Source organism: Xenia sp. Carnegie-2017, unplaced genomic scaffold (genome assembly GCF_021976095.1).
Source record: "Xenia sp. Carnegie-2017 unplaced genomic scaffold, XeniaSp_v1 HiC_scaffold_6, whole genome shotgun sequence".
NCBI classification, from domain to species: Eukaryota; Metazoa; Cnidaria; class Anthozoa; order Malacalcyonacea; family Xeniidae; genus Xenia; species Xenia sp. Carnegie-2017.
In genome coordinates, this window is record NW_025813526.1 from 5,758,522 (window position 1) to 5,784,610 (window position 26,089).

At 34.3% G+C, this 26,089-nt stretch overlaps 1 protein-coding gene and 1 long non-coding RNA gene across 2 annotated transcripts; both read left to right on the plus strand.

Annotated features, from left to right (window-relative positions):
* The first annotated feature begins 69 nt into the window (after nt 1-69).
* Nucleotides 70-26,089, plus strand: LOC124457486. Its single transcript, XM_047007722.1, has 25 exons — nt 70-787; nt 2,046-2,222; nt 4,001-4,233; nt 4,673-4,778; nt 5,402-5,495; nt 5,905-5,944; nt 6,417-6,479; nt 6,951-7,320; nt 8,086-8,233; nt 8,755-8,847; nt 9,643-9,712; nt 10,270-10,362; nt 13,636-13,674; nt 13,784-13,873; nt 14,366-14,482; nt 18,837-19,022; nt 19,662-19,808; nt 20,616-20,738; nt 20,927-21,006; nt 21,180-21,318; nt 21,630-21,752; nt 22,206-22,310; nt 23,325-23,335; nt 23,861-24,005; nt 25,801-26,089. Exons 1-25 carry the CDS (start codon nt 649-651, stop codon nt 25,831-25,833), a joined length of 2,964 nt encoding a protein of 987 aa, XP_046863678.1. The 5' UTR covers nt 70-648; the 3' UTR covers nt 25,834-26,089.
* On the plus strand, nt 10,425-11,745 carry LOC124457488. Its single transcript, XR_006952625.1, has 2 exons — nt 10,425-10,611; nt 11,579-11,745. It is a non-coding gene; the product is annotated as an uncharacterized LOC124457488 (long non-coding RNA).

A 26,089-nucleotide genomic window follows, 5' to 3' on the forward strand; every position in this document is an offset into this window, starting at 1 on the left:
TAAATGTACTATGTACAATAGTTCTGCACAGTGTACCTGTTGAGTTGCACGCATTCCGTAAGTGTTCCGTTTATGCCAAGTGTGACGTGCTCCTTTCTCAATCATTCCAATGCTGCATCTCCCAAAATTCAACCCCACCTCCTCACCAGGGACACTCTACATAAATGTCATCTCCCATAAGGAGATCTTGTAGTGTGACATCAGTGCTACCAAAATGCGAGTGATTTAGAATGGTGCACTCCCAGATCCTGCGACTCCTATCCATTCCTTCCAGGTGAAAAGCTGCTGCCTTCTGGTAAAACTGAAAAGCCCATCTTATCTAGAGCAAATTTAAAAAAAAATACTGGCATTGTGCAAACGTATGCGGCCATACTGCCAAAATAATTTTTTCCAGGTACACCATGGGTACACGTTTTCCCCAAAACGTCACTTCCTTATATGAACCTCCCACCTCAAATACGTTTCAGCCGTTTCAGCGTTATTTAAAAAATATGATGTACTTTCTCGTCTTTCGTCCTCTTCAGCTATTGAATTTCCAGAGTCACAACGTCATCTCAGCCTTGTTACTTGTCATATAACAACGCTGCGGTCGGCGAATTGTCAATGTAACTTTCATCAGTAAAGAGATTATTGTGGTATGTATGTACCATGTTTTACCTACCGATGCCCACAACCAGTGATAACTCTTTGACTCAAAATGGAAGCGACAGGGAAGATACAAACGTGAATCATCCAAAAATAACACCAAGCAAAATTAGCAGTATGACTGGTCAACTTATTGTTGGAGGTACACTAAGATTTTTTGTTATTTTTTAATTGAGAAATGGCGAAAAAATATACTTAGTCATTATCAGAACTATTTCTCCAGAAACATTTGTGATGCTTAGTGTTTGATGTTAACATCAAAATTTAACTTGCAATTTTCAACTTATAGTTTGAGGAGTAGTTCTTCTATAGTTTGAAGAGTAGTTCTCAACTTATAGTTTGAAGAGAAGGTCACAGACTGATAGTAACATTCCCAGCTTGATAATATATTACATGCAATGTTGACTTAACAGTCCATGTATTTGTTGTGATTGGCATAAATGATACAAACATTAACATGACAGAAGGCCACTTGTTTTTTTTTGTAACATTCTCTCCTTACTGAAAAGCAATATAAATTTATGGGTAAATTTATATAGGGCATGCGTCCCTTAAATTTTGTCTAATTAAAATGATATAAGTGTTGTGGGTCCAAGATTTCCTTCAATAATATTAAAGAAATTTTGAAAATATGTTTTAATTGTGCCATTTCCAACAGTTGTAATGATTAGCCTGTGATATAGCTAGCTGTATTTCATTGAGCCATGTTCAAGACTGATATGTTCCAATACATTTTCAAAAAAAAACAATGTTTACAGTAACATTTAGGATCATTTTAGGTAATCAAAGTTTGCCACTGTGGAAACCATAACTGCCTACTGGGGATAAATAGCCTAGTATTTATACAATGTATAATCCATTCTAGTATCTTATAAATTTTGTTTTTCTTTTGTTGATTGTTGCACAATGAATTAAGTATGGGAGGCTTAGCAAGACATGTTCCTTTGGAAAATAATGAAAATGTTATTTATCATCACAAAATCCACTTTCATTAAACTCGGCAAACATCATTTTAATTACATTAATTAAAAAGCAGTTTAAACCTTCTTTTCTAATGTTTCAAAAATTCCAATACTTTTTATATTAAAGGCACAGTTAATGTAAATATAGTTTTGCTGAAGGTAAAAATTCTTTCACTCAATAAATGTTCTATTGATCTTTTGTAACAGATAATTTGACTTTAAAACATGTGCCAATCATGTCCAGCAATTACAGGCTGGTTTGAGAAAAGCTTTTTTATACAAACAAATCTTCAACTGCCATTTCAGTAATTGTTTTTCATATTGAAGAATCTGTGATCCATGACAATAAAGCTAAACTTAATATAAAATATATCCATTGTGTAAACTTAAAAAAAATCTTTTATTTAAAACTACTGACAAACATGTATTTCAATTCAGTTATTACTGGGCGTAATCTTATTGGCATGGATGTTGGTGGGAAGTCAGATCCATATTGTATCATCACAGTTGGTGATGAGGAAGCAAAGACAACTGTACAAAACAACACAGTTGATCCTGAATGGAATGAAACCTTTATTTTCTCCCTCTGCCATGGACCTCACTTTCAATCACATGGTACATATATCTTTCTCATATACTTTCTTATAATTTGGAAGATCATATATTAATGGGTTGCTTCCCTTAAATGCAGGTGGCACGTCTTATGTCACAAATTACATTTAGGTCACAAAGTGCTTGTCAAATAGGAAATTCCATGTCCAAGAAATCATTTTATTTCGTGAGATAATGAATTGTTACCAAATTAAGGTTATGAGAACACATAAAATCTGTATGCAAAAATGTCACTATGCACATTTTCCACTATTTGGGATCAGACAAAAAAGAAGCAGTGTGACCAAATTTTGTACTTAAATAACTTTTATCAAATTTTTTAGCAATGTTTTGTACTTTATGCAAATTAAAAATTTAATTGTTTTGGTCATAATATTTTGGTATAATCCAGAAAAATCCCTTTACCCCATGAAACGAACAACTGCTATCCCAAAATTCAATGAAAATTGCTGAAGACTAGTTTGTTGTTATATGCTGACTATTAAAAATCTTGTGTTACTAATATATTGCCTTAAAAAATTATTAAATTTTAACCACATTTTATGATATTGATTTTTGACTTTTGAGTATTGAGTATTTTTCACCAAAATAGAAAAATACAGATATCATCTTTATGTCATTAATGTTTTGTATTTTAATTTAACCACCCCATGTCGTGCTTTTCATCAAATGTTGTTGTCTCCTGACATTCTTCACAATGTCCTGTAATTGACTGGAAGTTGTTTTGTAGTTATCACATGGAGTACCACAGAGGAAAATTTAAAAATTAAACAAGAGTTTCACAAGTCATCAGGTGGGAGGGAGGGAAGAGTTGTAGGGTGGTTTTATGAGAGAGTGCACACGCATGCGCAAGTTAGTTACATTTTAAAGAGAATCTGAGATCATTCTTTGAGTGGAAGAGTTGGGTAGGTGTAATGTTAAAAAAATGTGTTCGGGCATACATCTCTTCCACTCCCAGCTGATGACTTGTACAATTCAATGATTGATTTTTAAATTTTACCACGTCATAACCGCTTGTATAGGATTCCACGATGAACAATGAAATCAAGGTTAGAATCTAATCATTGAGAGGAAAGCTAACAATTTGTGCTGTCATGTTTATATTATACATTACAGGCTAACAGAATATATTAATTATTCTCTACTGGCTTCAAAATTATTAATATGTTTATGGTAGAACGTCTAAAAAGTCGTGGCATTGGACCAGCCAACCGACTCGATAATCTGGTTGATTTATCTTAATTCGATGTCTCTCAGCTTTATATACTTACTTTGTTTCCTCTCATTTTTTTTGGATTTAATGCTGCGTGGCTACTTATGAATAAGATACCGAACTTCTTTGTCTAATTAAGGATGAGTGGTATCTTTCATTGTTTTTGTTGAAACATTGTATTTGTACTATTTGAGTATTTGCTACACCAAGGATGCAGTTTTCTGATTTGTCTGCGAGACGTCAGATGAAAACATGAGGAAGAAACAACACTTTCAGCTGTCTTTGCATGTTACCCATAATGCTTTGATGGATTAAAAGTGTATAAACCATATACACGACCTCGCATCATTAATTTCTCACTTCATATAAACATTTAAATCAACAAACAACAACGTAATTATTCATTTTGAGAACAAATATTTATGTAGTGATGATGACGACATTCGGCCTAAAATTTTTCTCGTATGTTCAATTTTTCTGAATAGACCATCTCCCGAATTTAACAACTTTGTGAAATATTATCTTAAAATTTTATATCATTCTCACTAAGATAATATTTTTTGATTAGGTGAGGCTTGTGATATTGACGTCACTAATACAGCCGTGGTTTATTACGTCATCATTGATGTATGGGATAAAGACACTTTGAATCGGGATGATTTCATGGGGAGAGTGATGATCCCAGTGTCTTTGCTAAGTCACGAGACGATGTGTGGTTGGTTTTCCCTTGGAAGAACCTCATCACGTGATGCAGATTTTACTGGTGAAATATATATTGAACTTCGTATAAAATCACAATTGGTAAGAATTTCATTGGCAAATGGCAAGGATAGCTTGATTGTTTTGTCATACTCTCGGTGAATGTTGAACAAAAATATTGTGCTTTGTGATTTTTAATCCTGTAAACAAAAAATTATTTCCATGTTTAACGTTACAATGGCCTGTGAATAATGATGTCAATATTACACAATTGGATAATTTGTCATCCCATGTAGTAAAACTTCCCCCTTTATTTTGCGCATCCTTTAGTAAATTAGCTAATCTAACATTAATATGCTTAATTAAATAAGGTATTTGTGGAAGAATATGTATTATTTGGGAAAAAATCATCTTATTAAGTTATTAACCATTTCTGCATGTAAAATTTAGGGAAGCAATACTTGTCTTTTTTATCATAAAATTGTTCAAAATTGCGTAATTTTTTGTCTTCACATTTTGTAAGATATATTATATTTTTTAGCCAATCAAAAAATGGATTGTAGATGACCAGCTTCATAAAAGTTGTGATGAACTGCCAGAGTTCGAACTGTCCATAAAAAGTTCGTCAGATTCCTTTAGTTTCCCAGGTATGTATGTGTTAATTTTTGGAAAAATTATTATAATCTTGTCGTTCTTTGTTTTTCATTGTTTTGGTTTTGAACTTATACATTTTCGTAATAAATACCAGAATACATGTAACATTTTTTGTGTGCTTGACCTTAAAAAAGACATTCGTTGGAAACTTCAAGAAACATGACTGTTCTCTTTATGTATTAAATGAATAACTACTCCTTAGCGTATTTGTAGAAAAAAAGGGTTTTGACAAAGAGCTGCTGTGTGTTTTTAGGGCTAGGGGTCAAGGTAACTAAGCACAAAGTGAAACTCAAAGTTTTCTATTTTCTAATTTTCATTTGTCTGATTTTAAAATCGCCCATTTTAAATGCTTTAAGCGGGAAAATCTTTTCCATGGAAAATATATTTCATAGTTTTAAGTATAAAATTGACTGGATTAAAATCTTCTTATCTCTATATTTAACTTTGAAGCCTAAGCAATGCTGTAGATATGTACAATTTTGCATTGAAATTTTTTCTCTTAGATTACAAAGGTCTTGAGTATTATGTAATGTATCACTAGAAAGGCTCGTTGAACGTAAAACCTTATTTGTTTCCCGTCTATAAAATGTTAAGATGTCTTGTTTTCGTATCACAGGTGAAACAGAACGTGTTGAAATGGTACTGGAGAATGTTGTTGTTGAAATTAGCAAACATCGTGACGTTGGTACAGTTTATTTAACGAATTATAGGTAAATGAATTTTAGTAAAATGGTTTCTTACTTTTATTGCAATTGAAAATTATATTGATGTTTTGACCTGCCTTTTTTGCAATGCTACAACGTAATGACTTACTTTTCAATGTCAAAAAGAAAGATACCCTACATTCATTTCAGCTTGTAAATTAAGTAGCCCTCGTTCTTGAAAAAATCTGGCATAGGCCATCCTCCAAAAATAGACAACTTCATTTCTCTGTGAATGTCAATGTAACATCAAGTTACCTATTTTGCACGAACAGTAAATCACGTTGATATTATGAATTGTCTGAATTTCCCCGAGCCGAATATTTTATTGCTTTACCGTAATAAATGATTGTCCAGATAAAGGGGAACGGGCGGTTTAAAAATGTTTTACATTCATTTACACCAACTTCTATTTCAGACTTCTCATCATGTGTAAAACGAATGACAAATTATCGGAGGTAACTACCGTCTTTCTACATAAATGGCGCAGAAATCTGTAGTCATGTTTTGATTTCAATCAATCAATCTATCACATTCTCATAAATGAAATAAACTTTGTCATGCTCGTACTCAAGCAGCGTAGCAACCCCCAAGTTTTGTTCATGCTATGTAAATTTCAGATCATTAACATTGTTCATTTCTTTAGAAAACTATTGTTTTTACAGTAAGTAAGCACAGGAATATTAACCTTGCAGGACTTAATTTCACAGCCTGGCTACTCCACTGTACCCAATCCCCTAGCACAGCATGAAATTTAGTGTATACTTTTCTAGTGAACATAGTCATTATTTTAATCATTTACTCAAAATTATTGATTACTGCAATCTTGTGATGATTTACTGTCAGCAAAAACTGCGTACTTATATATTAAAACTTGTATTTTGGGTCAAACTAAACTGACGGTGATTTTATAATTTCTTATCAATCAAGGAACATTCCATGTGGATTGCTTTCAAGAATATTCGGTCAGTTAACAAGGCAGTCGATGAAAAGGTACCAAGTACGTCTAAGATTTGTTTAATAGCTTTTTGACTTAACATATCTTGTGACTTCTGCCATGTCACGTGCTGAGGAACAATATCACGTGTCGTAAAGCTCTCTGAGTTAAAACTGTTTCTTGCTGGGTGTAATGTTAATCAACTTGTTCATGTATTACGGCTTGTGCAGAAAATTATGTACCTACTCTTATAAGAAATATTCCGTTTGAATTTGATTATATAGTTTTGATATAGTTTTGTAAAAGTTGTTGGGATATGCGTTTAATTGGGTGACATCTCGTCAAATCTTTCTTATTTTGTGATTAATTAAATCACATGGGATGTTGAGACATAATATCTTACAATAAATCATGTAACTGTCTTCTTACCCTATGATTATTATCCATCTTAATAGTTGCTACCAAATCACTAATTGTTTTCTGTTAAGCTCACTGACTATAATCCTGTGCTTACTGTCCATTTTTAGGCCGTGCGTAAAACATTGTCTGGAAATCGTCGTATTTTTGTGGTTAAATGTCTTACATTAGAATGCTGCGACTTTCGTGTAATACGTCTTACTTTCGTCGACTTCACCCAAACAGCTCAACCCTCTATTAGTTTGACGGAAACCCTCAAGCAGTCATTACTCATTCCCAATTTCAATCCGACGCGTGGCGAGATGACGTCACGAATATCTAAAGACAGTCCAAGTGCTAAAACCAAGAAATTACACGTGAGTTGCAACGATTATAAAGATATCGACGGCTGGTCACTGTGTGAAGATGATGATTTGGAAGAAGAAGAGATTGTTAACGAGGCAGCTCAACCAAGTCAACATTCTCCGCGCTTTGCAAGACGTAAGAAAATACATATATGTTATTTACTGGCTGGAAGGTCTGTTCGGAAAATAAATATTTTCACCGAGAGAAAATATTTTTTAAGTACGGACCAACCTAAACTGTAAATATCGGTCGTATCTATTTTTCCCCTATAGTTAAATATCGTAAAAAGCTGCCCACTCAGGCAGCCAATCAAATTGCTGAAGATCAAAAAATGTCGCTTTGGACTGCTACATAAAAAGTAAATCAAAGCATGAGAGTGATGTGAAACCAATGACTTTTCAATAATGAAATATTATCAAGCTACATTGGAGTAAAGATTTTCACTTCAAACAATAAATTCTTTGCGATGGCAATTAAGTACAAGGTCTGTTTTCGTATAGTATTTTTTTAATTTAATATCATGTTCAAAATAAAAACTTTTGATTCCAAAAAATTGTGGCGGCCTAAAAATTTTTGGCATTGGTTAATGCGGCACTGGTCTGTAGGTCTGTAGATGGATTTTGGTCTTTACCACAGTTTGCTGGCTCACACTCTCTGTTTTATAAATATGATTCAGTCATGTTAACATGATCTTAAATCAAGGTCTTCACCATCATCGTTTTGTTAAGTTTACAGATCGCTGTACTACGTACATATTTATTAGATCGAACTTTGTGTTTGAGGATAGTATTTTGGAATCAAACAAAATCTGAACATACTTCCTATATGGTCTTAATGTCAGCACATAAATAGTAGCTATATAATTTCTTAAGCAACATATTTACGAGAGCTCTTTTTTAGGCAAATTCTCTGCCCTCGCTTCTCTCAGTGATATTGCGAAAATGTTAGTAAATGTTCAAGGTATTTTCACTCCGAACTCAACGACGAGCAACGTGTTGGATGAACAAGTTGAGAAAGAGGAAAATGAAAACCCCATCACTCGACCAAGGTTTTTATTTCAAGTTGAACATCATATATATGTATACAAATTTGATAAAATATTGCGGAAAATACATGTTGCCCGAAAGCTTAGCAAATGAAGAAATAATGATGTATCATGGACACTATTGACGTTGATGTTGATTACATACTTATTATTGGCATTTTTTTCTTGTCTTTGAAAATGATTATTTGGGGAGATTTCCATTAAATTATTGTGTTATAATAAAAGATTTGAGGTACTATTGCGTTTCGCAACCCAAGGGTCTAAATCTCAACTACTTGCTGTACTCCATTATGGGTTTTAATGATTCTCAAGAAGCTTGAATTGTTTTTTTTGATGTGGCAGTAGACGTCCAGTTGCGCATTACAACTGCTCATTTGCAAACTTTTAGGAAACACTACTGGAAACACGAGAGCTTGGATCATATGACACATAATACAGACTAACATCGTTTCTCTCCTGACAAAACATAAAATTTTTTCATTTCTCAATTATTTAATGATTTTGATTTATCTCTTTTCTTCTAGTTTTGTTCATAAATATGCGAATATGCTCTATGTGCGTCTCACCCATCTTATACATACTTACACCGAGATATCTTTTTCTCAAAAATTTGTCAAGTAAGTGAAGTTTTTTTTGCAAACGAGTATTTAGATGCTCAAGCGGTAGAAATTAATGTACTTACCATACTTGCATGGTTGAATATCTTTGAACTTAAAATAAATATAGGCAGCAAATTGGACGAATCCAGGAGGGGGCTGCACTAGTTTAGATTTGATTTTTGGTGACTACTTTGTTGCAGTACCATGTCAGATTTTTTTGTTAAATTTTCGTTCCTTAGTATAATGGAAAGGTTTTGAAGTATACTCCATATCACACGAATCACGATTGCTTTTGCTAAATTGTTTGGTATTTTAGTATTTTGTAGGAAATAAGCGCCCCTATCTTAAATCAATTCGGGATTCAAGTTCTTGAAAGTCTTTGAATTTAGATTTTTTGTCAAATTATAGCAAACATGTCAACTAGAGCACTAATTTCCTGTTTTAAAAGAAGAGGTGAAATTATAATCCTGATGTCAATGAAGTAACCTGACAACTTTAATGTGACGGCTTTCTCTCGTCACGTAAAAAGACAACTTTTGTTGTTTTTTTGTTAAATTTTGATACCATTAATTGTCTAACTACATCAGAACATGGTCTTAAAGCAGCAACGGTGTAGGTTTTAATCCCCGCCGTTTAGATTTATCCATTGTATTTTTTTAGAATTTTTTTGCAGTGAGTATGCATGATTATTTATATAGCAGGGACAAACTTTTGAGCTGTGACGTCACTGCTTGAAACTCTTTAAAAAGGGCTTGCCTATCATTTCTCCTCTGTTATATTGCACACTGATTGAAACTTTTCTTTTTTCCTTAGAGCTTTTCCTCAGTGTGCTTCATGCGGGTGGGATGTTTATGATGTAGAAAAAGAGTTTAAAAGGCAGGAGGTAAGAGTATTCGTTGACGTTTTACAACTAAAATCTTCACAATAAAGTAAATGGTTTGAACCCGGGAGTATCGTTACATGTTTGTAAATGTAGATCGTCCAAGTTGGTATAGTCCTGAGAAGGACTGTTTTTGTTGTTGTTGACTGACGTTTCGACAACCTTAGCGGTAGTCATCTTCAGAGTCAAACAGGGTCAAATCTTCACATTCATCATGAAGGTATCGTAAAGTTGAGCACGTCACTGGCCGAACACAATACAAGTGTCTATAGAAAAAAAGTGATGTTGTAGAAATTGAAGTTATTCAATTTCATATTAACTTAGCAATACATCGAGAAATTGCACAAATAAACTGAGATATAATGAACAGATCTTTTATTGTGCAACACTGTATTGTGTATACTCCTAGCTTATTACTTTATGTTATGTACTGAGCCGTTGTTTATCGTGAACGTTACTTTGTTGGATGCTTTCGTTTGATGGGGTAGATGTTCACGAAATTTTTTATTTGAAATCAAAATGAAATTACCCGCAAAATTCATGTCTGCTTTTCTATTTAGGTAAATGATAGTTGGCGAATGACTGAGATCAATAAAGATTATAGTGTTAGTCAATCATACCCCGGACTTTTCTTTGTGCCGACTGGTGTCTCGGTAAGATTCTTTGTCTTAATTTCATATTTTCATTGACTTCTATAATAGCTGTAACGGCTATCTCAATCACGACTTTTATTGTCGACTGACGCAAAAATAGTGGAGGAAAAGACCAATTTCCGCTGAGATTCACCAAAAATGACTGCGTTGCAAGAATTTCAGAATTTATCACTCCCCTCTGAAGAAAGAGTGAAGAATAAGTATGTGTGTATTTTGCATTTGGCAAGCACTTTTATGATGAAAATCAAGGTAAAAACAAAATTCATAATATCAAGTCAACTGTGGCTTGGCTTCCACTTGTCGGCTCCTACGAGGGAAGCCTTTTATAACCATCGACGAACACATATGAATGCGGATGTGCGACGTTTTATTACTTCGTCAAACTTGTTTGCTCGATTAAACTTTATAGTCTATACAAAGAAAAAGTCTATGTATCTCATAGTTTATCTCTACGGTTCCAGAAAGAATTCTCAGCTCATTCATTCGCATTTATTTATTTATTTCTTTCATGTAATCAGTTATGTAATCGCCTTTTCGCCAAAATTGTAGGAGATGTACTTGCATATGCATGCTGCTTTTTATAAATGAATGAAGTGTTGACAGTTACTGCTTGACTTAACATGTATGATTTTCTGGAAGTAAAGCAAATGGCTAATGTCCATTGTGTTGTCTAATAGGTATAAATAATTTCAAAATCTTTTTCAAAACAAAAATTGAAATTAGGAAGAAATATATTGCACTGTAAGTTGAAACTTTTCATTACTGCATCTTTAATGCTTAAATATAGCATGCATTGACTCTACTAATAAAGACATGACATGATTTTACTATTTAGCTATGCCAAACTCACCGCATTGTGCAGTTTAAAATTCTGTAGTGAGTCATCATAAGTCTCATTATCGATATCCATATAAACGCGATCATTATGACCATTTTACATCTTTATGTATTGACATTTCATCAAGGTCGAAGCCGTTAAAGGCACATTTTCTGCCATCTTTTTTTGGTACTTGAACTTCACTTTCAAAGTATTCAAGGCATCCTTAGTGAATCCATTGTCTCTCCATCCATGGACAAATAACGGACATTAGACTATGATAAAATAACTATAAGATAGGAAAGGCTTTAAATCATCTACCTTTACCTTCAGCCATGTCATCTTTTTGCAAGACTCTATATCTGCCTGGTCAATAACATCTTCCATTTGTCTTCATAGTCATCAATAAAATAGTGTTGGTACTGCACCATTTTACAGAAACATTTTGCTACCTGATTTTCTCTTCATGTTGTCATCAAAATGATCGGAACAAACTCTGCTCCACTACATGAGTCTTTGGGGTGACCGTGCCTTTATGTTACCTATGCAGCAGGTGAAAATTCAGGGTATTTTTTGTCGTCTTTGAAACTAGATTGCCAATAGATTGGTTAATTTACGATTTCATGTACATTAGCAAAAACGAAAACAAAAAAGAAACAAAAACAGGAAAACATCAGTATATTTGGTATTGAGTGTCTATGGATCTTACGAATTTTATGGTTGTGTTATGGCAAAACAAGCAAACGTTTCACCTGTGATAGCGATATTCTCCTTTTTGTGGAAACTGCGATGTCCAACAATTGAACAATAGCGTTATTATAGAAATGTCAAAAAAGCTATTATGTTTGTTTTTAAACAGTTTCTATAGATTTTAACTGTAGACATCAGAGGTCGAGAATATTTTATTCTGCAAAGCAATCATTTCAGCGGAAATTGGTCCTTTGGCATCCATCTTTTTGGCGTCATCGCCTGCCTCAGTCCACTTAGCCGCTTCAGTTATTATAGAAATGAATGAATGAAGCCAACTAGCAGACAAATCAAATGTCTTATAGAAAATGCAAGTTGATAAGATATTCACGCCACTGTAGCAGTCTTTAACTCTATTTCTTTCACATCGTTGACTTTTGACAACAATAACAATACGATCAAAACTTAAATGACAAAAAAAACGTTGAAAGTTAAGGGATAAGGGCACCGTATTTTAACACTATTCCAAAACTATCGTAAGTAAATCATAAATTTAAAAATGTGACAGGGTTGTAGCTACGCGCAACAAAAACATGTGCCTTATATATAGAGTGCTTTCACTCATTTTCTAAGGATGAACATGATAATATATAAAGCACCTAAATTGTTGTTCCATACAAAAGGAATGGATTGAAGTACTTTCTATTTGTACGCGAACATGGCATCATGACGTTGGACGAAAACGCTGTATATGAGATTTGAGCTTGCACCTTGCGTCTTGCGATACCAGTCAGCGGTTTTTGAATGGCATCTGAATTAAATTTTTGATGTACTGACGACATCTTTGGAATGAAGTCGCAACACAGTGCCAATTTTCCCCACTTGCCGTTTATGAATGATTTGACTCGTTTCCAATCTCTTTTGTGTCAGGAAAATCATTTTTTAGACAGCTAAATTGATTTTAAGAACATCGGCAATATATTTGATCCGTCAAAAGTGTTATCTTAAGGCCCGTTTCAACCGTAGCAATTTACATGCGCCGAATGCATTTGAAACAAAAGAAAATGAGATAAATTTCTTAAGTGCAGTTTTAAGTACCACTTGAGGAACGAAAACAAACTTTAACATACGACAGAGCTTAAATGACGACGTATTGCTGTTATTTTTTGGAACTTAAAGCCATGTATAAACATAGCAGATTTTGTGGAAATATGATTTTCATTAATATTATGATCACTTTTTCGTATCAAGTGGACCTTCCAATATGGCGGTTCTGGCTTCACAGAAATAGCGGAGTGCGTTATCCAGTATATTTTCAGATCAGTGTTTGAAGTAGGTGACTCAGCACTTGAAGTGATGTACATTGTAGAACTTGCGAGCTTCGTAAAGACTGTATAAATTTATAGAATTTTAGCGGGAAATAGCATCCGAATACTTCTACTTTTTAAATGATTATTATTTTCTTTAAACCTGTATCACGAAAGCTAAATCTTCAATGTGTGTGTACTCCTATCTGTCTATGTACGTCACTTCCGGCGCTAAATCATCTATTTCTAGACCCAAAAGACCCATGAAGACAACTTTTCGTCTTATAAAATTCATTGCAAGTGTTCTTAGAATCGATTTAACAATCTGAAGAAGTCATTTCCCTGACTCTGATATAGGCACTTAAACGGTTAGAGCGGTGGACGGGTATCTCAATTAAGCGATGAATTAAATGTTCTGAAATCGGTCAGTAAGACTTATTGCTTGTCTTTTAACCTTTGCAGGATTGCATTCTTGAAAAATGTGCAGCATTTCGTAGTAAGGTATGATAATGGGTACCACAACGCTGCTTTCGAAATGGTCATAGTAGTGGAAATGGATAATCGATAGTCTTTTATGAAACGAGATTCTAATGTTGCTTATCGTTTATAGGGTCGTTTGCCAGTACTTTCCTGGTTTAACAAGAGAAGAGGAAACTTCATCATGCGTTGTGCTCAACCTCGAACTGGACCACGGCGAAAGGTAATGTGGTATGACCCATGTTAACTCTTTGTCACGTGAGCTAATTTTTCTTATGAGTTTGATTTGATTTTTATTGCGGTAGTTATTGCGCTCAATATACAATAAAGAACAAAACGTCAAATTTTGCTTCAAATATTTTTTTTAAATGAATGTGGATTGTTACCCTCATCATGAATGACAACAGCTTAAGTTTGCATGAATTTATTCATTTCTAAAATTAAAAGATTAATGGAGTTCTCCATCTGAAGTCGAATCTTATGCTACTTAAAGATTGCTTTACATCTCTTTGTGTCCTGGATCAAGGACAAGTGAACGATTGTTCTCCTTGCTTTTATTTCGTTTCACTCACCTCTCCCTTTTCATTGGACAAATATAGATATGAACAGTTTACACCCCCCCCCCTCCGTCGTCCAGAATAACTTTATGCTTTGTCAACTGTATGGTTTGTCATCTGTCTCTGACATGTTGATGATTTGAATTTTGATATTTCAGTTTAGTGCTGATGATGAATATGTGATTCAGAGTGCACTATCTTCGAATATGTCATCTCACAGTATGGCGATTTTTGATGCAAGATCAATTTTAGCTGCATCGGCGAATCAACTTAAAGTAAGTATAACATTAAAACTTTACTTTCCGTGAAGTTATTCTTTAGTATAAGGCAAGCGTCACTTCAGGCAAAGTGGCGCGCTTTGATTGCCTCAGAAATATTTTTGTCCCATGTCCATTATTTTCCCGTAATGGACCACGGTCCAATACGCGTAGTTTTACAATTAAATGTACACAGAGAAAATAAATGGAAACGCAAAATGAGAAAAATAGAAACAAACAAAAAACAATTTACCAATGTGAGTCGACCGAGAAAGAAAGAAAGTACTGTTTCAGGTGAAGTAATGCCATATAATAAACCTTTTTTTGACCTCGCTTTTTTTGTCTTTACTGAGAAACTTCGGGCAAATTTTATTGTAGCTACAAAAAGCTTCGGTCCGATATTCCTCCGTAAAGACCTCGAGCTCGGTTAATAAGGGCTTATTAAAATTTGTTAGAATATTGATTTGTAACATTAGTTTGTAACATATTTTAAATGATGACTTTACGGATTGAAAAATGAGTATTCTTATTAAAGTGCCTGTATTAGGGTCTGGGAAATAACTTCTCAAGAAAGTCAAATTGATTTTAAGAACACTTACAATTTATTTAAGAGATCGAAAGTTTTATCTTCATTAACGTTTTGTCCCTAGAAGTAAGTGAATACGCACCGGAAATGACGTAAAAAATAGAAGACATAGTTTTACTTTTTAAAAGTTTTCTTTGACTGTTCGCTCGAACGATGTCATCAAACTATACACCAATGCGGCATCTTACATTTGTAATGCGTATTTTGAAGAAGATTTGCTATAACAGTGCTTTTCTGTGTTATAAAAGCTATATATTCAATGCATGTGTTCTCCTTTTAACGTCATATCCGGTGCAAAGTCACTTCTATGTGGAAAAAACGCATGAAGATGAACTTTTCGACCCTTTCAAATATACTGCAAATGTTCTTAAAATGGATTTAACTATCTAAAAAAGTTATTTTCCTGACCCTGATAAAGTGATCTGAAACAACAAATGGAGACAAATTTAATCAATCATAGAATCTAAGGAACTTTGTTGAAGGGATTTTGGTAGAATGTGGACACTGACGTACGTGGAAAAAGTGATGGAACAATGACCAACGAATTGAAATCACGGACAGGCGACTAATATTTTATAAAGCGTGTCAATGAAATTTCAAAATGGTAAAAGCGGATATAGCTAGTTACAAGCGAAATAGCTCAGAATCAGAATCCCGTTTCAGAAGTGCTTGTTCTAAAGTCTATATCCGCGTAAATATTTATTGTGTCCCTCGGTTTGGAAAAATGTACTATTTGGTTTTCCTGACATTCCAAGGCTCGATGGTGGGTAAAACGCCGATACGGTTTTCAAAATAATTTTGAAGTTTTTTTTAACATATATTTGAAGCAAAACATAGAGTTTTTTGTGTTACTGTGATGACGCAAATTACAACCATATTTATCTCATAACTTTCTATTAAATGACATGACATATTCAATGGTGCCATCATTTGAACAAAGCAAGCGCCATGACTAAAGAGCGATTTATTTCGAATGATCAAAATATATTCAAGAAACAAGCAAAAAAGGAATGATGTTGAGTTGTTGACCAAGGCCTTTAAACTTGCAAAAGATATCAGAAATGCACGTGGTTACAAAAAAAACGAGCAATTCAGAAACGACGGATGTTACAGGCAGTGTTAAAGGTAGTGTTATTGCAGTCGTTTCATGCTGTTTCAGAAAGAGCTGTCGCATCATGAACTGTGATGCATCAAATTTTATATTGCAATCTAGTTCACGCTGGTGTTTACTACTTTCCTGTTGTAAGGATGCAGGTAATGGTAAAAATCCCAAGAACTATGAAATTTGACAGGTGCCCACTCCCTATTTTAATAATTTGGACATGGTGGAGGCTTTGCCCACGGCGATGGTCGGACGTCATTTTTTTCTGACGTGTGCATGCAGTGGCTGTATCTGAAAAATTTGCACTTGAAATAAGAATATTCATTGGCTGAAAAAGATAGCTCAAACCACGTGAGAAAAGAAAACAAAAAGAAAGCAATTTCACTGCAATAGTCAGTTGGCCATTGAACAGACTCCCGTAACAATGCAAGAGGTACAAATGTACAATATGCAACTCCAACAGGTAATCAAGGCAAAACAGCACTATTCTTTATAACCACGAATTACACGATGACTTAGCAGCCATCATTAGTATTCTCAACATCTTTTCAAGTCACATAATGAAAGAAGTTGCGTATCTGACTCTGGCAGCATTTTAGCAAATCGAAAGCAGGGGAGAGGGGGGGAGGGTGGTTTTAGGCAGCCTGTCGTTCGTATATGTTTATTGTAGGTTTATTTTCATTATAAAATATGAAAACATTGTACATTGCTACTGAGCAGTCTTCGAAAAAATCGCGCAGTAACATTTAAAATTTTTCTTTGTTGATATAATTTGTTATCAACCTTATATTTTGAGACAGAAAACAATTCTCAGACAACCCATTTTGATTTCTTTTCATGACAGTGATAATAACATTTCCCAGCTGGGAAAGTTCTTGCCCGAGTGCTACTAAACCGGCTAATAGACCACCTTGAAGTAGGACTGCTACCAGAATCACAGTGTGGTTTTCGTAAGGGCCTGGAACTGTTGATATGATTTTCGCAGCATGACAACTCCAGGAAAAGTGTCAAGAGCAGAACCAAGATCTGTACACAACCTTTGTCGATTTGACAAAAGCCTTTGACACAGTCTCCCGTCAGGGCCTGTTGAGAATTATGTGCAAGTTTGGCTGTCCAGAGAAATTCATCTTGATGGTTCGTCAATTCCACGATGGCACGATGGCCAGAGTACTAGTTGATGGTGAATACTCCGAAACCCTTCCCAGTCACAAATGGTGTCAAACAGGGCTGCGTACTGGCTCCAACATTGTTCAGCATGGGTTTCACTGCCAATCTAACTGATGCTTATCACGATGGTGTAGATGGTATCAGCATCAAATATAGAATGGAAGGGAGCGTATTCTACCTACGTAGACTGCAAGCTATCACTAAGGTTAAGGAGACCATCCTTCGTGACTTCCTGTTTGCTGATGACTGCGCCCTCAACGCGTCTTCAGAATCGGAGTTGCAGATCAGCATGAAAAGTTTTCCGCAGCCTGTGACAACTTTGGTCTAACCATTAGCACCAAGAAGACAGAGGTCATGCATCAGCCTTCTCCTCATACACACTACACTGAGCCTACCATACTGGTGAATGGACAGCGTCTGCAGACAGTTGACAAATTCACATACTTAGGGAGCATTCTTTCCAGAGCTGTGACTATTGATGCGGAGGTGAACAACCGGATCGCCAAAGCCAGCTCCGCATTTGGCAGGTTGCGCGCAAACGTTTGGGAGCGTAGAGGAATCACAACTGCAACGAAACTGAAGGTCTACTCTGCCATAGTATTACCAACTCTCCTGTTTGCATCTGAATCCTGGACTGTTTACCAGAGGCATGCGAGACAGCTGAATCACTTCCACACAACCCGTCTCCGTAAGGTGTTGCAATGTAGGAACCTGACGCAGTTATCTATGTGAGACATGGCAAGATTAGTTCCAAGTGTAAATGGAAGTCACGATGCCTTAAAAGCTTTATTGATGAAACAGGACTTTGGAGGTTGAACAAGACAGAGACAGAGATGGTCGACATCTTCGTCACAAGATGAGAAAAAGTTTGACTTAGCAATTTTATCAATCAAAATTATCTGAGCAAAGTATTAATGCACGAGCGTAGACGGCAACATTAGAAATGGCAGTCGGTTTAAACAACTTTGTTTTTAGTCCTCTGCTCAATCCATCAGGATTCAGGAAAGATCGTATGAAAATCAAAATGAGTAAAAATTGAATTAAGTTATGTAACGAGGGACATTTAGTAAACATGTAGAGAAAGAAAGAGCATTTGTTATTATTATCACATAGATAAAATTATAGTTTATTTTAGTATTGAAAGCAGGGATATTGTAAATGTATTATAACTAACCCACAATATGAAATGTGTATAGTTATGTTGCCACTACACAATAATTGGATATGAAATGATGAATGGTTCGTCTTTATATATCCTTGTTTGCTACAATACATAAATGCATGGTAGCCAATCTAGGGTACTTTAGAATGCATCAAAAAAGTTGTATTTAAAATTCAAAATACTTTTCAAACATTTCTATTGGTAAAGTCTTGGCTGTAAAATTTTATCCAGAAATTTTTAACCAAAAGTATTATTGGTATTGCATTTTAAATTTAAAATAAGGCGTTGTAATGTATTCTGACATACCTTAGATCCGCCACTGAACACATTCAACTAATATATTATCTCACATTAGGGTAAGGGAACAGAGGATATTGAACGTTATCCCGGATGTAAGCTCACGTTTCTCAACATTCCCAATATACATGTCGTTCGTCAAAGTTTGGAAAAACTTCAGCTTGCATGTAAGACGTTAGAAAGAAAATGGTTTTCACAACTTGAAGCGTCTGGTTGGATGGCTTATATTTCGCTAATTCTTCAGGTATGATTTTTTTCTTGTATTTATACGTCCTTATTAAAGAAAATAATGTTTAGTTGAGTCGGTATGTGCTAAGAAAGAAAATATTTCGGTAATTTTAAAGTTTTATTGCTTACATTCAGAACTGTCTGTTTTGCGACAAAAGAAAATTTATATGATCATGTGTGCAGTGACTTTTGGATTTATGGTTGATAAATACGCTTTTATGAATTAGCTTGCCTAAATTCTGCTGCCAATTTGTGAGGAGTTTGCTTACTTAAAGCTGATTTCCATTCAGTGCAAATTGTCGCGCGATCGACTTTTTTCCGATCACTTTCTTTTGAATTATAAGCTCTCGACCAGAACAGTTTCACAATACTGCACACAATTCAAAAGAAAGTGATCGCAAAAAGTGGATCGCACGACAAGTTGCACTGAATGGAAATCAGTCTTTATGCAGTTCGTCAATTAGATTAAGTTTTTCATTCTTATGAAAAAAAGGCATATTGGAGCAAAGATATTTAAATGCAAAGTTCTTTTAGTCTGTGGTAATTTTTACCAAAAACAGTATATAAAAAGGTCGATGTTTTTGTTTGTTGTTTTCTTTTTGTCCACTTCGATTTGATTGAAATACAAAACAAAACGTTACAATTTTCTACATAGGGGGCAATAACGATTGTTCAGTATGTTGATGAGAAAGGTATTGCTGCTCTGATACATTGTAGTGATGGTTGGGACAGAACAGCTCAACTTTCGTCCCTTTCTCAGATACTTCTCGATCCATATTATCGAACCATTAAAGGATTTCAGGTTGGTTTTATCAAATTTTTACTTCATTATACATTTTGTAACATATATGATATAACATATAAAAATAAAAAGAGGCTGGGAACGAGGCTTGTACTTTGCATTTTTATATGATGTATGCCATATACATAGAGTATAGAGATTTTGGGATTGATTACTTTTAAACAATGGAATTTAATGTAGTGGCAAATATTTAATAACAACTAATATCCTTTATCACCACGGATGACAGAACGACCCAGCTGCCTCTTTAAAAGGATTGCAACACTTTTCCAAGGAATGAAAGGACAAAGAATATGTTCGTCATATTGGTTGAAATTTGAATTGTAAACAAGAAAAATCTTTGTCAAATTCAACCAACATGGCAGCCGTGACGTAACCATTGAACTAAAATACATATAACGCTACCTGTAATAGAAAAATCTAATAAATTGTTGAAGCCAAATTTAACACCCAGATACGCAAGATTACACCCAGACACGCGTGTGTAGTCAATCAATTTTCAGAATCTCGAAACACTACACACGCGTGTCTGGGTGTAAGATTTGGCTTTAATTATTTGCTTTGTGTAGCGTTCCATGTATTTTAGTTCAATGGACGTAACATGCTAACCACCTACGTTTACCGCCATTTTTAACATTTTTTCGAGCTTACTTAATAAAAGAAGCTGAGTATCCGACGCTGGTGGCAATTTATCCAGAGGCGTCGGATATTAAACATATTTGTTATTTAACAAACGAAACAGATGTCGAAAAAGTACAACAAGTACCACAATCTTAATTTATGACGAGTTACTAATTTTTCCTCAAGGTATTGATCGAAAAAGAGTGGACAGCATTTGGTCATCGCTTTCGTGACAGAAATGGTCATCCATCATCAAACAGTAATCAAAGATCACCCATATTTCTTCAATTTCTTGACTGTGCTTGGCAAGTATGTGTTTTAATTAATGGTTTTAAGGAGTTGTTATCGGTTGCTATGCTGATTTCATTGCAATAGTGTAAATTTAGCTGATTGCAGTTGCAATATCGTGCTCATTTTAGAGGAGAAGCTGAAAATTTTTTTATCGACACAAATTCATTAGAAGTTTTTTAATATTTAAAAGTTTTCTTTGTTATCAGGTTTTGGTTCAGTTTCCATACGCGTTTGAATTCACCGGTGATTATCTTTTACGAATTGTCGATCAGCTAAACACTGGATGGTGAGATTAAAGTGATATTTTTTAGTTTGACTTCCAATATAAATTCTTGCTAAGTTACATTTTGATTTATATTTCCAAGATTTGAAAACATTCATAGATCTTTAAATCGTAGTTCTTTTTTCATGGAAGGAAACTTGTTGAGGAATGTAGAGGAATTTGATAATCATTTCTAGGTTTGGCACATTCATGTGTAATAATGAGCGGCAACTACTTATTGAAGAAGACAAACCGCTGACAACTTTGTCGCTGTGGGCTCATCTTGATAGTATCGCTAAAAAGTTTCAAAATGATAAATATATTTACAAAGATGAGGTACGTGAATTTATCTCTTGTTCAAATGGCATTTTGACGTGTGTTTTGGCTGATTGTATAAATGTCAGTCATTGTCTTTAACTACAATTTCAAATGCAAGCAATGACACTGGATAGGAAACAAATTTTATATTTAAAGTGCTCAAAGTTGAATGTTAGGTCAAGTATTGAAGATTTTTAGACAGAATACTGCCATTGCTAAGATTACTGTTGATGGAAGACTTTAACTGAGAACTATCAATCAATGTAACCGTTTGACCTGCTCACCTGACACCTCACTCTAACATTATTTATGATGAACAATTGATATAGGTATTGTATCCGACGTCTAACATCAGACGTCTGCTTTTTTGGTCTGATTATTATTTACGCTACGATGAGACGTTTTGGAGGTCAAACCAGTTATGTGAGTTTGGATTAGCTGATTTGGACGAGGTATATTGTGTTCTTCTTTTGCATTTTCTTTAATTTAAAAATATGTAATTCACATATTTTTTCATACGAATCACACATCGTTATTCTATACTGGTTTTGCGTTCTTAGTCTGGCTGAAGTGAACTCGTTGATTTTCTCTTTGTAATTAAATCCTTGAAATTTGTGTAGTCAGTGATCTTGTCACATGTTTACAGATATTGATCGTCCAGGATAATACAGTCCTCTCGAGAAAAGGACTGTATTGTTACGTGCTATATTGGTCTTAGTATTAACTGACGTTTCGACATCTTCATTCTAAAATCTAAAGATTACCTCTAAGAATGTCAAAACGTCAGCTATTGATACTCCCAGATTTAAATCATTCGCTTTGTAAGCGTATAGCTACTTGTCTTTGCAAAACCCTGCTACAATATTTTCTTTTTATGTTTCCCTTTGATAATACTTCTCTGTTAGACAATCGAATCTTCATCAGTTGGTAAAACAGTTGTCTGGGTGGCGAATGAGCGCGTTAAAGAATGTCATGATTGCCAAGTAAATTTCACCCATTTCAACAGAAGGGTAAGAACACATTAAAATATGATACTTAGCTCCAATTAACTATTCGTCCATAAAATATTGGTACATGACAATGTCCTGTCAAGACAATAGTCATGTCGCTAAACGATTGAATTTTTTCTCAATCTCTATTGATGTTTTTGAGCGTGGTAGCACACTAATCTTGACATGATTCGACCCAGTCCTAATGCGATGACTTCTCGTCGAATGCGTTCGATTTATCTGTTGAGTGAGCAAAGTATCATACTCTTCAAAAAAAGACAAATACAAAGGCAAATTGTTGAAGATATGATTGTTGTCTCAAAAAAATTGTTTTCATTCAAAATGACAATCAATTCATCCTTAAAATTTGCAAATAAACACTGGAGATATTTATGCCGGAAGTAGACCGTGGCTTTCAAAGCGCATGACTTTGTTTGTTCCGAGCACAGGGAGCACTCATTTCATATATGGTTAGCAGTACATCGCATCATTCGCACGTGGCACGTTGATTACAATGAAGAAAACTGTAAACATGTAAAAGCGCTAAACCTTTTATCACGCAATCATAACGCATGAAGCTTACAAGACTTGTCTGGAAGTATTTTATCCAAGATAATTTGCAAGATATGCTAGAACACCGAATCACTGTAGTCGAAATTGTGGACCTAAGGGTGTACGACTATACAAGGCAGTTTTACTGAAAGTGGGGCAGAGAAGGACTTCCCTTTGCGATAGTAACTTCTAATCCTACAAATATGCAAGAATGTTATATGCAGTGCGGTGTTTGATCATATCTAAATTTAATTTAATCCTACAAATATGTTATGAATTTAAATGCTGACGTCATACAATATAAAAGACCACAGCTTGACTATGCATTGTGCATTCACACACGTCCTAAATCATTTACAAATAAGTAGTATTTATGTGGACTATTGTTATGCTTGCGGCTTTCTTTGTATTTCTTAATTTTTAACTTAAATTTTTTCTTTTTCATTTTATTGCTTGTTTAAATTCATGGTGATATGTATTCAGCATCATTGTCGGTACGTTAGCCTTTATATTGTTATTCTGTATATTATTACGTATTAACTGATATTATTATAAATACTTTGGCTTTTCTGATGCATTATAAAAGTTTTATAAAATGTATGAAAGAAGAAATTTTTTTTGTTTTTTCACAAACCATTACAAGCTCAGCAAACAAGCAGCTCAGAAAAAACTGTTCTTTCATCAGCAAACTTTTAATCCTGAAGCAAGCAACTCATGTTGCAAAGTATTACCTCAGAATACAATCTTTCCCCGTTTGTCAACAACTTATTATGCGACAAATCAGTCGGTTGACTCTTGTACCAAGAAATATCAAAAACATTTTATAGTTCGCAATGTAGCATACACATTAAATATTAAATATTAACACGATAACTACAAAGCCCTAGTATAATTTTCATTTCATTATCTATAGAAAATGTTATAAAAAAGTTGCTTATGTTTGCTCCTAAATCATAGAGTTTCTATCTTCGTACAAATTAAGTTCTTATCATGTGCAGCCTGTTATTTTTTATATGCAGAGCATGTGGACAAATATTCTGTAATGAATGTTCATCACATCGTGTACATTTATTGAAACTGGGCTACACAAAGCAAGAAAGAGTGTGTGATAGATGTTATATCAAGTATAAGGATGAACAAAGAAATCCACTGGAAAGCATTAAGGTTTGACTGATAAATTTATCTTGGCTTACTATCTATACACGTGTTATTGCATTTCCTATTAGTTTTTGATAAACTTTAGTTGTAACTTTACATCAATAGCTTGATTTTCAGTTTACCATGTTTATATTCGGCGAGTTCGACGAGGTACAAATAAAATTATATGAAGTTAAACTTAAATTCATTCAGCAATGTTATTTGCTGTGAAATTTCCAAAGAATAAAATCTTAACAACTACTCAGCTTTAAAGACATTCATATAACTATGTCTAACACTGGATAATTCCAGTGCAAGGACTTCAGAAATGGCGATGGCTATGGGGAGGGGAGCACGCACCACCACTTTTTCAATGGACATGCAGTTTATTGGTTAAAATCTAGCTTCTCACTCATAAATTATTTTCTCATACTTTTTTCAATATACTGCCCCTCGCTACTTTTGAAATAGCTGTGCAGTCTATACAGTGATGAAATAATTTCTAGAACATCTATTAGGGGCGTCGGAAGCACCATAAAATAGAAATTATATGTACCATTCTACAATATGTTGCTAAGTAGTCACCATTTTAACTTTGGCTACGCCCAATCACGAATATAATAAATTAATGAAATAAAAGAATTGCAAAAGGTTCCTGCATGATTCTTTAGAGCAAATTCAGGTGCAATGTAGATACGTATGTTTTGTAGTCAAAATAGAGTATTAGTGAAAATTGTGATGAACATTTGTTTTTTTTTTTGTTGTTGCTGATCGCGTGCATTTCACGTGATTGACACTTTGGGATTATTACAGAAGGGGGGAGTTGTTGTTGACATTATTGATTTTCGAGATGTTGTTATTGAATTGTGAAGTAGTTTTCTTTAAGACGACTTCGTTGTACAATGAAAGTTCAAAAGTAAATCATTTAAACTAACGTCAATTTCAAAATTATGTGCTCGAGAATAAAATTCATGATTTTAATTCGTGCAACGTGCATGACAAAAATTCTCGTTCGCAGTGATTTTGCTATTTTAATGCTACGTTTGTGGCACTGTCCCCCTTCTAAGAAAATTAGAGGCTTAGCTTCCCCACTTCCGACGCACCCTAATCTATATGACTTTATGTCTGTTGATTTGTAAAAAACTCGTTAACTATGATTCAAAGCTTCTTTTGTATATAAACATTGAAGGTTGTAAACTTTCCATTTGCTTTTTGAAAACGAAGTTCTGAAGTTTTAAAAACGCACTTCTCGAATGAATTATTTGCTAATTCGTTGACACGAAGCATTCTGATTATAGTCTAAGTCAATATAAAACGCATTTTATTTTTAACTTTTTTTCTCTGCATGGCTTTGTGTACAAAGTATGGATATCGTTGTTCAACAATAGCAATTTTTTATTGTTCTAAGTATCATATGAAATGCAAAAACCTGTTTTCAAACTGGACAGAAAATCAATAAAAGAGTCAGTTCAGACTTGACAATCTTAAAGGAAACATTTTACCAGATATTACATCTTGCTTCCCTTACTTAAGGCCAGTTTCCACTTAAGAAAACTTTCAACGGTACGTATACTTTTCCAGGTTGCGCATGCGCTAAGTAAGGCAAGTGATGCGATCAAATTTTCTTGTTGGAAAAATGTAATGTTTATTTTAGTACAAATTTTACAACTTTGTGTATTTAGTCCGGCGACGGTGTGGGCAACCTCGAAAATCATACGTTTCGTGAAAAATTTTCGGTGGAAACGGGTTTCAAGACGCATTAAAACGGAAACAATTTCTTAATCCCTTATTTTTGATATTTCGTTTCTACTTTTTAATATAGAAATGCGACTTAGGATCGTTTGAAGTTCTCTAGTTTGATGGCTGAAAGATCACTTCCCTTATGATTTACACCTGTAATATCTTGAACAATGTCTGCAATGAGGTTCCATTCCAATTACATGAAAGACAACACAAAAGACGTCTCAATCTGAAAACAATACGTGTTGTTGTTTTAACGTGGAAATCAAAAACACAAAGTATAATATCGCCATAAACATTTATTATTCATCAATTTTTACTCAGAGCTTTGTGTATTAAACATTAAATAAAAATAACCTTTGTCACGATTA